Source organism: Charadrius vociferus, unplaced genomic scaffold (assembly GCF_000708025.1).
Source record: "Charadrius vociferus isolate BGI_N301 unplaced genomic scaffold, ASM70802v2 scaffold436, whole genome shotgun sequence".
NCBI classification, from domain to species: Eukaryota; Metazoa; Chordata; class Aves; order Charadriiformes; family Charadriidae; genus Charadrius; species Charadrius vociferus.
In genome coordinates, this window is record NW_009649187.1 from 3579696 (window position 1) to 3593361 (window position 13666).

General features: G+C 40.7%; 1 protein-coding gene across 1 annotated transcript in view; it reads right to left on the bottom strand.

Annotated features, from left to right (window-relative positions):
- The window catches only part of WDFY4 (WDFY family member 4), a 135849-nt gene that overhangs the window by 90778 nt on the left and 31405 nt on the right, over positions 1 to 13666 (bottom strand). The window contains exons 14-26 of the mRNA XM_009888816.1: positions 13435 to 13547; positions 12266 to 12473; positions 11926 to 12002; positions 10924 to 11142; positions 9697 to 9881; positions 6988 to 7219; positions 4853 to 5004; positions 4197 to 4308; positions 3893 to 4083; positions 3367 to 3519; positions 2879 to 2952; positions 1884 to 2045; positions 163 to 254 (exon numbers count right to left, since the gene is read on the bottom strand). Coding sequence (XP_009887118.1) covers positions 163 to 254; positions 1884 to 2045; positions 2879 to 2952; positions 3367 to 3519; positions 3893 to 4083; positions 4197 to 4308; positions 4853 to 5004; positions 6988 to 7219; positions 9697 to 9881; positions 10924 to 11142; positions 11926 to 12002; positions 12266 to 12473; positions 13435 to 13547 — 1970 coding nt within the window. The remainder of the gene's footprint in view (positions 1 to 162; positions 255 to 1883; positions 2046 to 2878; positions 2953 to 3366; positions 3520 to 3892; positions 4084 to 4196; positions 4309 to 4852; positions 5005 to 6987; positions 7220 to 9696; positions 9882 to 10923; positions 11143 to 11925; positions 12003 to 12265; positions 12474 to 13434; positions 13548 to 13666) is intronic.

The window sequence follows — 13666 nt, forward strand, 5'->3', positions numbered from 1 at the left end:
CATTCCTGGATATATACACAGTGACTGTAACTTTGCTGTTCTTCTCTTCCTGCCACTGGAGGCAGAAGCACTATGTTGCATTTAAGGTTCATCATCCCCTGGGGAAGAAGGGAAGTACTTCAGCTATCTATCAGAACACATACACCAAAGGTAGCTCCTCACCTTCATTGGGCATCTCAGCCACACTGTCCAGGCAAATCTGATTTTCATCCACAGAAGAAGGTTTCAAAGTGTAAACAAGGAACAATCCAATCCTTGCACAGAAAAAGGTAACCAGTTTTGGTCAGCAAAAAGACATACGTTCATTTAATTACTTTGAGATTACATGCAAATCTCAATATTCATTAATGACAACCATTGGAAATTCTAATTGCTGCAGAAATAGGAACACAAAAGTTCATAGACTAGGAAGTAAATAGAAAGGACACCTATCTAAAAATGCAAGTAATATCTATTCTACTATGGAAACAATTTTATTTTTATCTCTTGATTTTAAAGGTCTTTCACCACAAAGAAAGCAATACTGTGTTAAGTTCTCTGTTCATGCAAAAGATTCTGAACTCCCTGTGGCACTCAGATATCACTGTTATCACCACTTGCTTTCCAAGCACATAGAGGAGACCAGAGAAACCTCAGCAGGTACTCAGGGAGGAGGACTGACAATCTCTTTTCACCTGTAGTTTGCTTTAACACATTACCTGGTTCTAAGGACAGACAAATTAACATAACGTACACACTTAGTGAAGTGAATAACCTCCTGCCTACAAGAAGGGCATTTCTTAAGGGACAGAACACCACTTGTTCTGCAGCAACAGTCTACACAGAATTAGATGTGTCAAAAGTCTGGGACCAACAGAAACCTCAGCACCTTTCAGTGCTGCTGAGAGCTTATTATAATCTCTGCTGCCCCGAAGCTGGAAGGATAGGGACTGTCTTTATCCACTCACTCAGCACTCATGGGTGCTCATTGACAACCAATCAAATTACTATGGAACAACAAATCATGGTATTTTAAGAAAAATGCTCATTGACGCTTCTTACCACAGGGCAATTTTGATATACTAAATTCACTACTTATACCTGTATGAAAAAAGGGTAGGCTAACTCATACAAGCCCATGGTAGGAACACACGTACAGGTAATTCCACAGAAGGGCTGGCAAGCAGTAAGTTCACGTATTAGCTTACTCCACAGTAACTACTTGAGGTGCTTGTACCCTTCAACAGAACTAAAGGCTGACTGCAGAGACCACAGGTTTTACATGCAACTCTGTTTCTATGTTTTATTTGGACAAAGTGCTTTAAAAACAGAGCTGTCATCTGTGCAGTGGACTTCCCTGGTGTTAGGTGGCTGTAGACAGCCCTGTGTGGACCTTCCTCAATTCATAGGCTACAAGCTGATGCAACTAGGCTTGGAATATAAAAGGGAACAGTGCTTACATTCTGTGGAAAGCAACAAGGATTTAAATTCTTTGCTTCATGAAATCCTGACTAACATCTTAACTGACTGAAATTCAAGAACAAAAAGGATAGCTACTGGGATATAAACCAAACCAACAAGATTAGGTACATAGTTGGTTGGGGCCAAGTTGCAATATTACAGGAACTGCAATACTTTAGGGGCAGGCATACTAGCAGAACTGTTTGTGCCATCATTGTAAGGGTCATCACCGAACCCATCTTCACACAAATATAAGGTTGGACTGAACCCTGTTTTGCAGACATGAAAGAGATTTTCATCAGTGGGGATCCTGCAGTTGCCAAAGATCTGGGGTCTCCTACCAAAGATGAGGTGAGGGAAGTTCTACTATAGAGCTCTCTCCAACACTGGCAGAAGTATAGCTCATCTGCAAACTGAGAAAAAGCTATAGACTTGAAGGTTACCTGAGAACATCCCTTGTGTTAAAGTATCCTTGCAACAGATGGGAGAGAATAGTGCAGGCCACAGTGATCCTGGAGTTACTGATTTCAGGATCATTGAAGAGGAAAATGAGCTTGGGCACCATTTGCACCTGGTAGGCAACTGCAGCATTCTGACATCCATCTCTGTAAAAACGCACAGGGACTATTGAAAGCTTTTACTGGAAAGAACCAAATTTGCTGGGTTTCAGCTAAAAGGATTTTCAGGTTGCACTGATACTTTGCACCTTTGGCTTCTAATGTGGCCTTGGCAGCATTCCAAACACTGTCAGACAAATTGAATATGTGTCAGCGATGGAGATCTGAAGACTTCTTTGTGTTTTCTTTACCCTTCCCATCTGCCCTCTCCCCCAGAAACTGCTGCATTTCAACAAGTTCAAAGAAAACAACATTATTGAATTTTCAAGCAGTGAGTTGGTGGTAATAAATGCTATTCCTGTAAAACTCAGCAAGGGACACCATACAGTTCTGCATAGAGCTTTCTGGTACAAAAAAAAAAAAAGGAATCTAGCATCCTGCTCTACTGAGCCCCCTCTGCCATGATCCGTTTCTTCAGATACATTTAACTCTTGTACAGCTGATTAAGAAAGTATACTGTTATTAAAAAAGTATTTCTGGGTGGTGTTTTGGATTTAAACACAACTTCAGTTATAATGTCTTATTATTATTTCGTACTCAATTCAAACACTCATATTTACCCTCCCCCACAGATATTTAAACTTTCATTGTACAGCAGTGGTTCCATGTGAACCAGGTCACCAGGTAGCTTTTCCCAGTCTAGTCCCACAGTCATCTCAGAGGTTGATCAAATCACTAACTCCAGCCTTGAAAGAGCAATATAGGAATGATTCAATCCCAGAGTCCCCTGATTCCAACTAGGATTGGACCCTTCATATCCAGCTTCAGGTAACAGATAAGATTTTCCCACATGTTTCTGATTCAAACACTAGCTTAGATACCTGGAGGACTGCAAGATCTCCACAAGATGTGAAAAAAGAGCAAGATCAAGACTTTCTGGTGCTTTCATCCAAAGCTGAAAGACAAAGGAAAGTAGAGGTTTTACTGCTCTGCTGAGCTGAGAGGATAGTAACCTGTGGCAATGAAGCAGTTACACGTAGTTCAGGGAGGTTAACATCATAAACTCTCATTCGTTTCTGTAATGACAACCTGCAGACACTGGGAAATCCCTGCCAGGGTGAGGAGTTGCTGCTCTTGAGCTAGCTCTGAGGAGCAGGCCCTCAGGGTCTGCAGGAACACTGCAGAAACTGCACTGGAGCACAGTAGGGAGTCACAGTGGCAGAGGACCTACGATTCCAGGAGCTACCACCTCCCCAGGTGAAGTGAATCCAAATATTGGATCCAGGAGGTGCTATGAACAAACCAAACCTCATATTATAAAGCCATCTTTAATACAGCCAAAGTCACAAACTAAAATGAATAGTTTTACCTCAAAGTTGCAGAGAACATACTGGAATGCACTATAATTCTTGATGACTGAAGACTCATAGCCAAGCTCAGCTGTGCCCGCTAGGGAGAACATTAACTGTAAAATTCTGTTGTTTAACAGCTGTGTCTTCCTCTTCAATAGGTAGGTCAGCAACTGAAAAAAAGATTTAATAAGTATCTGCTAAGTATAAATCCATATATATAAGCTAACACTATTTTTCAATTCAAGACAAATGCACACTTTACTTCGTTGTAGTAGGCGTGCATGCATACATCTTACAAAAGCATCATGAAGTGAAGATTTCAGTCCAGGCATAAAATGAGCAGATATACTATAGAGGTTCCCAGATACTGTAAGCACAGGATTTAGAGCACTATCCTATATCCCCCCTCTCAAAGATCTTGTAACTTACAAAGTTTCAACCATAAGTGCTAATAGCCAGCTTGGTTCATTGCCATTGATAGGTTTTGGGATCAGGTTCTCCAGAGAGACTATAATCAGAATAAATGAACAAAAGAGTACCTACCTGATATCCATGCATGTGCCTCATTAATTTTTCACTCATTGGGCTACTGTTCAGGACGGAGTTCAGGACTTTGACAGCTGCATACATGGTGTGGTCATCACAGGCCATAGCAATGAGACCCAGGAGAATTGCAGGGCCTCCAATGAAGTTTAGGCTCATAGCTGCCGGAGAGGACTGGAACACTCTTACCCCTAGGAAATTGCAGTGTTACTCTACCAGGAAGTTACATGGACTAAATCTCTTATTGGACAGAGAAAGGCCCAACTCTTGAAAAATATGAAACACTAAGGTATAGTGCATTTACCATATTGGCCCACAGCAACTGACCCAATAGTCCGCAAAGAACCTGAGAGGTGTCCAGCAATATTCTTAGCTAAGAATATTGGAGTTGAACTGTCCCGAGAGTTAATCCCAATCTAAAACAGACAGAAGAGACATTCTAAGGAAAACCATGGTAGTATCGGGGACACAAAAAGTAACACTAAAACTTTAGATTATTTTATTACTTTTGTACTATGAAAATATTTTTTTTTTCCTTCAAAGTTGATTGTTAGGACAAACACTCACCCACCTAAAATATCTCACAACCCCGTTATTTCAACATGTCAGTAGGCCTGGCATTGGCAAGAATGTTAGAATAGCATGTGAAAGGTCATTGGGAAGGTCATTAAGAAATCACAGACTGAAACAAATCATCATTAGACCTGAAAACTATGGCTTCTGTTGCTGTTTCAAGAAAGGCTTTTAACATTGTGTTCACACTGTCCAATCTATTACTTTCCACAGATGAAAACAAAACTATGAATAGAATGCAGTTAAGGAATGGGAAGAGAAGATGGAAAAAAAAATTAAAAAAATCACTGAAGGTATGTAACTAAGACAAAGTCACAAACTTTGCTCTAGGAAGCCAATCAGAAACAAGAGAAAACGTGTTTAAGACAAATGATGGAAATTTGTAACCTCTTTGGCAATCAGCCGGCCATCCACTTCATTGTAGGAGCTTTTTATGTCTTGGACTGTAGTGAGAGATGAGCACATGGCATTGATTCCAAAACAAATCTTCTCTTCTGCCACCAGAGATGTAGGATTATGATCACTGTACTTGTCCTCACCTAAAACAAGAGAGATTATAAAGCCCAGATGAAAAAGAAGTGGAGGAAACCAAAGTTTAGATAGGAATTTGATTTTCACTTAACTATAATCAGAAAAAAGCCCTCACCCTTTGCAACACAGTGCATGGCATCTTGCCAGCATAAGCACCAATAGGAGACACGCTTGGCTTGTCTCCTGTGGTTACTGCTTTGGGCAGATCCTGCATCCTCTCCTAGTATCTCATGAAGCTCAGAAAAGTCCAGAATAAGCCTTTCTCTGTGCACACAATATAAAAAAAAACCTTTCTGGGCAGAGAAAACATTTCAGAGTCCTTCCATGTTACTGGGAGCTTTCTCAGGGGTACTAGGAGCAAGGATTCATGTAGAAGAAAAAGGACAGAGGCAAAAGTTCAAAGCTGCTGACTTACAACATATCAGTTTAATGATTGTATGAAATTCTCAGATGCTTTCCTTTAAAGAATTTTCTATTCCCGCTCACACCTGCAAAAACTATGTGTATCTTTTGAAAAAAAAAATCTCGTCTTTTTGACAATTTTATAGATTTGCAAAACAGCTGATTTATGAAACTGTTTACTAATGCTGGTGACACAGCCCTTATAGGCAAAACGAATTAGCACACATTCCACATGAATATTGACTAGAAGTAAATGTCCCAAGACTGTGTCACCTATTTCCCTTCCAGTAGGACATGGACTTATGGCTAAGCCTTGGCACAGCTGCTGCTGATTAGCGAGAAGCAATGAGATACTGGTGAGATGGGACACAACACTGCTGAAACAATTCAAACTTCTGTGCACAACAAGGTTATAGATCCATCTTCAGGAACAAACCACAATATTTCGTGGGTTTGTGCTGAAACTTTTTTTAAGTCAAAATTTCCAATAGAAAACTTTCTTTGGGTGTCTTGATGGAACAGGGAGATGTTTCGTACCAGTTCCCCTGCCTGCCCTCCACCACTCTCCACCCCACCCCGCCCAAAAAATAAGAGAGGCAGGGGAGGGGGCAGGGAGAGAAAGTTCGTTTCACAATGATGAGATCACATCTTGTATAATGCCTTGTGATACAGATCAGGGTATCGCTGGAGTCAGATGTCCACAATCCATGATGAGTACTAAAGTCCAGCTGGGAAGACCAGTGTGCAGAGAATAAGCACCCCAGCCTTCATAAAGACTCAACACTTCAAAAATCAAATCCTTCTAACTTCTATTGGTAATATTTTTATTTTAGGCCTGTATTTTGATATAATTTCTCTTTCAGCAACTCCTTCCCATGCTTGACTTGGAGATTTTTGTTGTCTAGATAGACAGCATTCTGAAGAATACTTTCAGCCAGTCTTTTCACTTTGCTTTATGCTGAAGCATCATCAGGTAAGATTATTCTGCTCTTTTCAAATGGGAGATGACCATCTCATTTCATTCTGAGCTCTAGTACAAAGGTGAATGCACTACTTGTTGAACAAACAGTAATCAATAACTGAAATGTTTTGTCTGCCTGTTTAATAATTGAAGCTAACAGTACACTTTAGTTAAAAAGCCTCTTCATTAAATGGAATGTAACTTATTCCCCTACCCCTCTCTCCCACTCTGCGGGCATTTGCAATTAAAGATGATGATGCTTCTTTTTTCTGACGTGTTTTTTTTCTGTAGAACCATAAACGAAGAAGGTCCCAGTTAAAGCTGCTGCTTTAACGTTTGCCCAACAGAAATTGTAATCTTACATCTCCTCAAGGACATGTTAACCCTCTTTACTCTCCAGCTCTCTCTGCTGCTTGATTCCTCCCCTTCTTTTTCTGCCCAATTTACAGCATGTTACAAGATCCTCATGGTATCTTACTACAATCTTGTACAACAATCAGTAAATGCAGAGTTCCAGGCTTTTAGAGCAAGCTCTAGGCACAGCTGGAATACTAACAGCAGATTATAAGAATACAAAGAGCATCACCCAGACAAACAAACTGTGGTGGATATGGGAATTATCACATACCTTGAAACTCTACTGCTTGGAAATTGCTACAGTACTGTGGGCCAAGCTTATTAATCACCTCCATGGCTTCCACAGAGATGGCTTCTTCAAACAAGTATGTAGGGCCAAGGCGCCAGGTCAAGGAGGACTTCTGTTTCCAAATTCGAGGAGTAGCTATGTATCCATAGACATCAATAAAGGATGAGGGTTCCATGGAAATACAGCTACCTGGTAAGGGCTGGAGATACTGCATCTACAACAGAGGAAGAATTCACTGAGGGGACCCAATGCACTCGGAGTGTCTTAAGGTCTTGTCCCTGGAGGTACTGCCTGCCACCACTTTCCTCAATGAAGTATCAGTCAGCTGTGCAACACAATTATCAACTACTGTGTAGAAATTGGACTTTCAGAAGTATCCCAAACATGAGCATTTTGTAAAGTTCAAGCCTACATTTTGTTCAAAAAACACAGTCAAAATAATTTCAAGTGTTGGCACAGAAAACCCTATCTTGACCCCAGATTTATTTTTCCTGTTCTAAACTTCATAACTCAGACTGTGACTTTCAACACAGAAGACCAAGTTACAGATAGCACCTTGTACTACGCACCTAGAGAATAAACAGTTTTTGAAGTGTAGGGTGTTGAAATGCATGTTAACTTCAGTGAAAGTGACATAGTTTAGGAAATTGGACCATTTCTTTTTGGTATCAAAATAAGGATGCTGCCTCCTAAATGGAATCTATTATTTTATTTAAACGTGGACAGCCTTAGTAGGAAGTAGTTGGATTTTTTTTGGTGGAGAGAAAACATATTGTACTTCAGGGCTTAGCCCTGCCTTTAACAATTTGCTGTTAGGATGGCAGACTCCTAGCACTTACTGATCTCTGACTAGTGAGATGTAGAAGACAATGCTGGTCAATATTACAAGGCAGGACCTGAGTGAACAAATATTAGGCTTGATGCAACACAGTAGCCACCCACCCACACCCAATTCCACCACCCAAAAATAGCTTTTGGCATTGTTAACAACCTTTGTGCAATTCTCATTTCTTACACAAACTTTTCTTCACTGTACGCATCAAGATGAACGCTTGCATCATGTCAGAGACCCCAGCACTGGGACCATCTTTTATTTACTAAAGTCTTGTTTTATTTATTATGAGCTGCTTCACTGTATGTTAAACACATTTGCTGTGAATTCTTTAATCAATTGCAATGCTTAGGCCTAGTTTTATTGATGACTTTCAGTCTCATTTGAAGGAAGGCAAATTAAATTAAATTTTCATTCTTGAAATGGATATAGGTCCCAAAAGGCATTTAGAAGACAGATCATTTTTCTCAAGTATGGGAAAGAGAATATTTGGAATTAAACAGGTTGCTTTTACAAGGGAAGTATAAAACACACAAGTGAGCTTTGCCTGTGTTGAGATTGATTTGAAATATGGGAACAAGAAGGAAGAGACCAAGGTTACAAGTTTCAGTTAATAAAAGGATTCTATTCAAAAACAAAACAAAAAGAAAAACCACTACACCAAACACAGCTGCAATAGAAATAGGCTGCATTTTCAGCATTGCCAGCTTGAAGTATTCAAAATCCAAAGATCAAATCTCAGAAATAATTTCAGATTAGCTTCAAAACGAGGAGCATAATGATGATAATATAAACCAGGGGCTCTTCTCATTTATCATGTAGATGATGGACCCTTCAGGTGCATTTGGATTGCTTTCTCATGAGATCTCATGCAACCTGAGAAATTTGCCATTTGAGAGCTGACTGCTGTGCAACAAAAAGACCACAAGAAATGGAACATTATAGGAAACACTAGCTACACCAACACTTGCAATGACATAACTGAAATTTACTAATTTCTTTAATTCCTATTAACTTGAAAAAGAAGCATTATTTCAATTCAAGAACTATCTCACACACTGAACAACTAACCCAGATGAACACCTACCTGTTCCTGAATGCTTAGAGTGCCAGTGGGGAAAAGCCCACTGACTCCTTAGCTGATTGTTCAGTGGGTGTAACAGGAAGAGGACAGCTTGAAACCTGCCTGTGTAAGATGCTTGAGGAAATGCTATCCATCTTGGGATTCTTGCAAAGAGCTGGCCAGTCACAGAAGCTTATTTCTTCATGACCTTTCCACTTTTCCGGGCCTTTCTTCAAAAATGGAAGCTCCCTACATAACTCATCACCTTTGAAGGTTTTAGCCTAAATCCAAAGCACCCTCACTTTAGGGTTCTCTAATCACAGCTTAATGTGATGTACTTTTTACAGTTGACAACTTCTGAAAATTTTTGGTGTAAACTTAGAGATCCTCAAAATCACTAGCCAATTCAGGAAATTTTGGCCAAAGTGTACAACTGAATTTCATCAACATAACCCTGAGGTACCCACAAACTAGGTAACCCCAACTCTCAGATGAGTGTCACCACTCAAAATTGCCCTGGTTATCTGCATGCTGAGGGGAGGGGGAGAACTATTTCAAAGCATCAGTATAAGCTGGTAACGTACTTCTGAAAAGCAGCGAAAATACACCCTGGTTTGTATGGATTTCTGACTCCACTCAACCACAGCGCAGAGTGGCACGTGTTATATATGCAAATCATCATGCATTGAGTCTCTCAGGTTAATACTGAAAAGTCACAGTATGCACATGGGGACACGAAAATGAAAAGCAATGAAAGGCAAGTGTCAGGCACAAGATCTATGCAGAGAGCCTTTACCTTTGCAGAGCCAACCATCTGACCATTTATATAAGCTGACACAATGCAGCTCTTCTTTGCTTCCTTAGCAACTGTCACTGTGAGATGATGCCACTGGCCAGTGACCAGCAGATTGCCACAGCCAAACTGGACTTGCCCTGGAAATGGGGAGGGATTTAGGACCTCACCCTCAGGTTCCATGATATCTGTAACAGCAAAAACAGGGAGCCAGTCAACAGAAAGTCTCTCTTACCTATCCTTGCCTCTGGAAAACAACTATCAAATGTGACACAAAGAACATGACTCTATGTAGGTATAGAGTGATTTGGTGCTATTCCATTCAACGTCTGTAAAACATTCCCTGAATATCTATTATCAGGACCTGATACTTGCACCACTCTCAAGATCCCTCCAGCATACAATGTGCCATACTCCCAAATAACACCTGCTAGCTGCCTCGATGCTGCAAAACTAGACTGAACTAGGACAAAACCAAGATATTCTAAGAGGAGAACCCCTCAGGATATTCACCGAGTTAGCTAACAGAGAAAAATACCTAGCGAATTCATGAGACAATAAAACTGTTTGTTAATTTCTAGTTTTTATGAAAAGAGGCAAGCTGGGATTTTTAACCTCATCTAAGGGAATCAGAGCACTCACACAATGTCAGCTGTTCATGAAAAATCCCAGTTACTATTCCCATTCCATTTCCAACCTCCTCTATAATGTTCAATCACTTTCACATTTGAAGTACCTACTCTATTCAATAAGGAGAGAGAGACAAATGTCAATAAGAAAAAAAGATTAATAGGCTGACATGATAGAAAACATTCTAAAAGGTGGGGGAGGAAATGACCTGTTTGATTAGGAAGCTAGATCACTCCCAAACTCCTTGGTCCTACTCTCCAAACCTCCCTACTGCCACACAGAACAGGCAGGCACCAGCTGGTTCAAGTCCAGTCCCCACAACTGCATACAATCCTATAACTGATATTCAAAAGTTTTCATTAGAATATATGTAAGTTTTATCATATATTGCAGGCCACAAAATAATTCTCAATGACGACAACAAACTTAAAACTGAAATATGACCAAGAATTACGATCACAATGGGCTGCCAGAAGAAAATCGAAGAGATACAAAGTTTCATTAATGTCCTGGGCACTTATAAGAAGAGGAAATTTGTTAATGAAAAATTCGAGATAATCAGAGGACACAGCATTGTAGCTTGACTGAGAAGAGCCTTACCAAGTGGCTGGAATTCCACTTCTTCTGTGGAAATGACCAAAGAACAGTCCTGCGGGAAGAAGCTTACTGAGAAGCAAACAAATTCTTGCTCTGTTCTTGACATGTGCCTCACGACTGTGAGGAAACGGACTGGGTGACTGTTGTGCACCAAACCAAACTTGCTAACCAGAAACCAGCAGGATAGTGTCAGGCCACTTGAGGGAGGGAACATTCTGGTGCCTGTAGACAGGGAAGAAAAAGGTAGTAAGGAAGTTGGTTTCCCTGTGCAGACATTAGCAAACTGCTTTCTGTTTCATTTGTAGCCCAAACCATATAAGAACCAACATTAGAATACGAGGTTTAACTTCTGTGCTTTTCTATTAGATTTCACTGCCTATCTTCAATAACATAGAGACTGCACATATAAGCATGTGCACGTGTATAAATGACCTAAAATTGACTAATGAGAAATGACTTCTCGATGTCTGTGCCATGGAGCTCATCAATTGGGAAGCACTGAGCCAGAAACAAGTTTTCTCAAAGTTCACAAAATTCAGTAAGCAAAAGGTACAGCCATTTCCCAGTTCACCCAATAGAGGATTTTGATCTACAGGAGAATCCTATTTCATGTTAAGCGACAGTTTTTATTCCTTCCATGGGAGATTACCCTAAAATCTGGTGGCTCTTACTTGTTAAGACTGTTTTCTTAGCAGCCTGCTTGAAAATTGTATTGCTAATATTAATGCTAATGGCCTCAAGTTGCATCAGGGGAGGTGGATTATTGGATAAACCATTGGATATTAGGAAAAATTTCTTCACAGGAAGGGTTATCAAGCATTGGAACAGGCTGCCCAGGGAAGTGGATGAGTCACCATCCCTGGAGGTTTTTAAAAGTCATGTAGATGTAGCGCTGAGGGACATGATTTATTGGTAACTTGGCAGCATTAGGTTAACAGTTGGACTTGATGATCTTAAAGGCCTCTTCCAACCAAAATGATTCTATGATTCTATGAAAGTGCTTACCCATGCCAATTCCTCCTGAGACAGATTGCTCTGCACTGGGTCCCATGACAGTGGCCAAGGTAGGGAGGTATAAACACCTACAGAAGCAAGCAAGCAGCTGTTCATCAGAAATGTAAAATCATCCCTGAATGTCATCAGTGACTTAATACTGCAGAATCACAGTTGGAAGGCAGAGTCTAGGCTGCCACAATAAGAGAATAGCAAAATAGGTTGGGAACATAGCTGTGAAGAAGGCAGCAAGGATTGACTAAGATGCAGAAAGAAGTGATTAGTTGCTGTCTCCAGAATAAGGACTTGGAGACTGCAGAGCAGCTAAAGAGAAAAGGAACAGCAGCAATACCCGTATCCTTCCATGGACATGTCAAACTCCACAAATGATGGAGCCAAAGCAGTGATGCGGAGCTGGAAGTTTCGAGGTGATGTCATGGAGATGAGACTCATTGCAGTCTGGAGTGCCAATGCAGATCCCTTAGACACCCAAGAAGAGCTACTGACAGGCACAACTGTCTGAGGATCAGTTTTATTGTCCACCATGTCCTCTTCTGAACCTACAAGATCAACATAGTGCCTAACCAGATCAGTCTGCAATACTTTTTTCAGTCACAGGCTTTGCCCATACTCAGTTCATCACTGCTAAGAATAGCACTGCATGCTCTTCAAGTAACACATCCTCAGCAGCCTGCAGAAATCCCCAGCAATGCACAAAAATATTGCACTGAAGGAATTTCAAAATGAGAGGCTGGGAGGAGAGGCGAGTTTACGGAAGTGATAGCCATATTTCTCCCCACACATCTCAGGCAGCTCTGAACTTCACCTTTAGTAAAAAAGGTTCCTGACCCATTGGTTCCATTTTTCTTATACACAGATCATTCAATTCTGCCATAACAGAATGGTTACAACCAACATGTGGGAAAGGATCTGAAGAATGACTGCAAAGAATGTAAAACCCAAATTTGCACGGTGCTGTATCAGGTGTCTCATAAGCATGAAAACAGTTTAAGCACCAAATACTACTACTGTAGCCTTTCACCAGCAAAATGTGTTAGAACAGAGAAAGGACTTGGATGGGAAATTGTCTGTATAAGCAAGGCACACTACTAGGGTATCCTAGGGATTACAAAAAGCAGTGCTCTGTATTCACATCTTTACTGTATTTCTAGCTATAAACTACATGCTGCAAACCCAGAAGACATTCCCCGTGGTTTATGGAACATGATTAGTATTTCTATAGATCGCTTCCATGTCTGATCCAGCAAAGTCTGAGTCCATATCAGCATCTGGCTTCAGCACGCATATTATAATTTGATCTCTGCTGGTCATTAGATCAGCTGTCAGAGTTGGTCAAGTAGCACCCAACCTGGGCAATACTGAGTCTAAAACATCCAGACATACTCCACCTTCACTGTGACTGTCTCAGAGCAACCTACTTCAACAGCAGTTTCCTATCATTACAGAGACACCTATAAACCAGCCACTGTATCAGCAACAGGCTGTTCATTGTGTGCTAACCTTCATTCCAAGCTGCATTAGCTGAATCACTCCCCTGACATGAAAGGGCATTGGTCTTCTTTGTGCTGGGCCTGGAAGGTAGTGGTGGAGAACCTCCCAACGAAAGAAATTGCCTAATGTGAAAAAAAAGAAGAAAAAAAGGAAAACAATCAAGCCAGACACTTTGGAGTCATAGCAACCACGCAAATTCAGCTCAGCCCTCTGGAGACCAACTTTCTTATTGGATACCAGA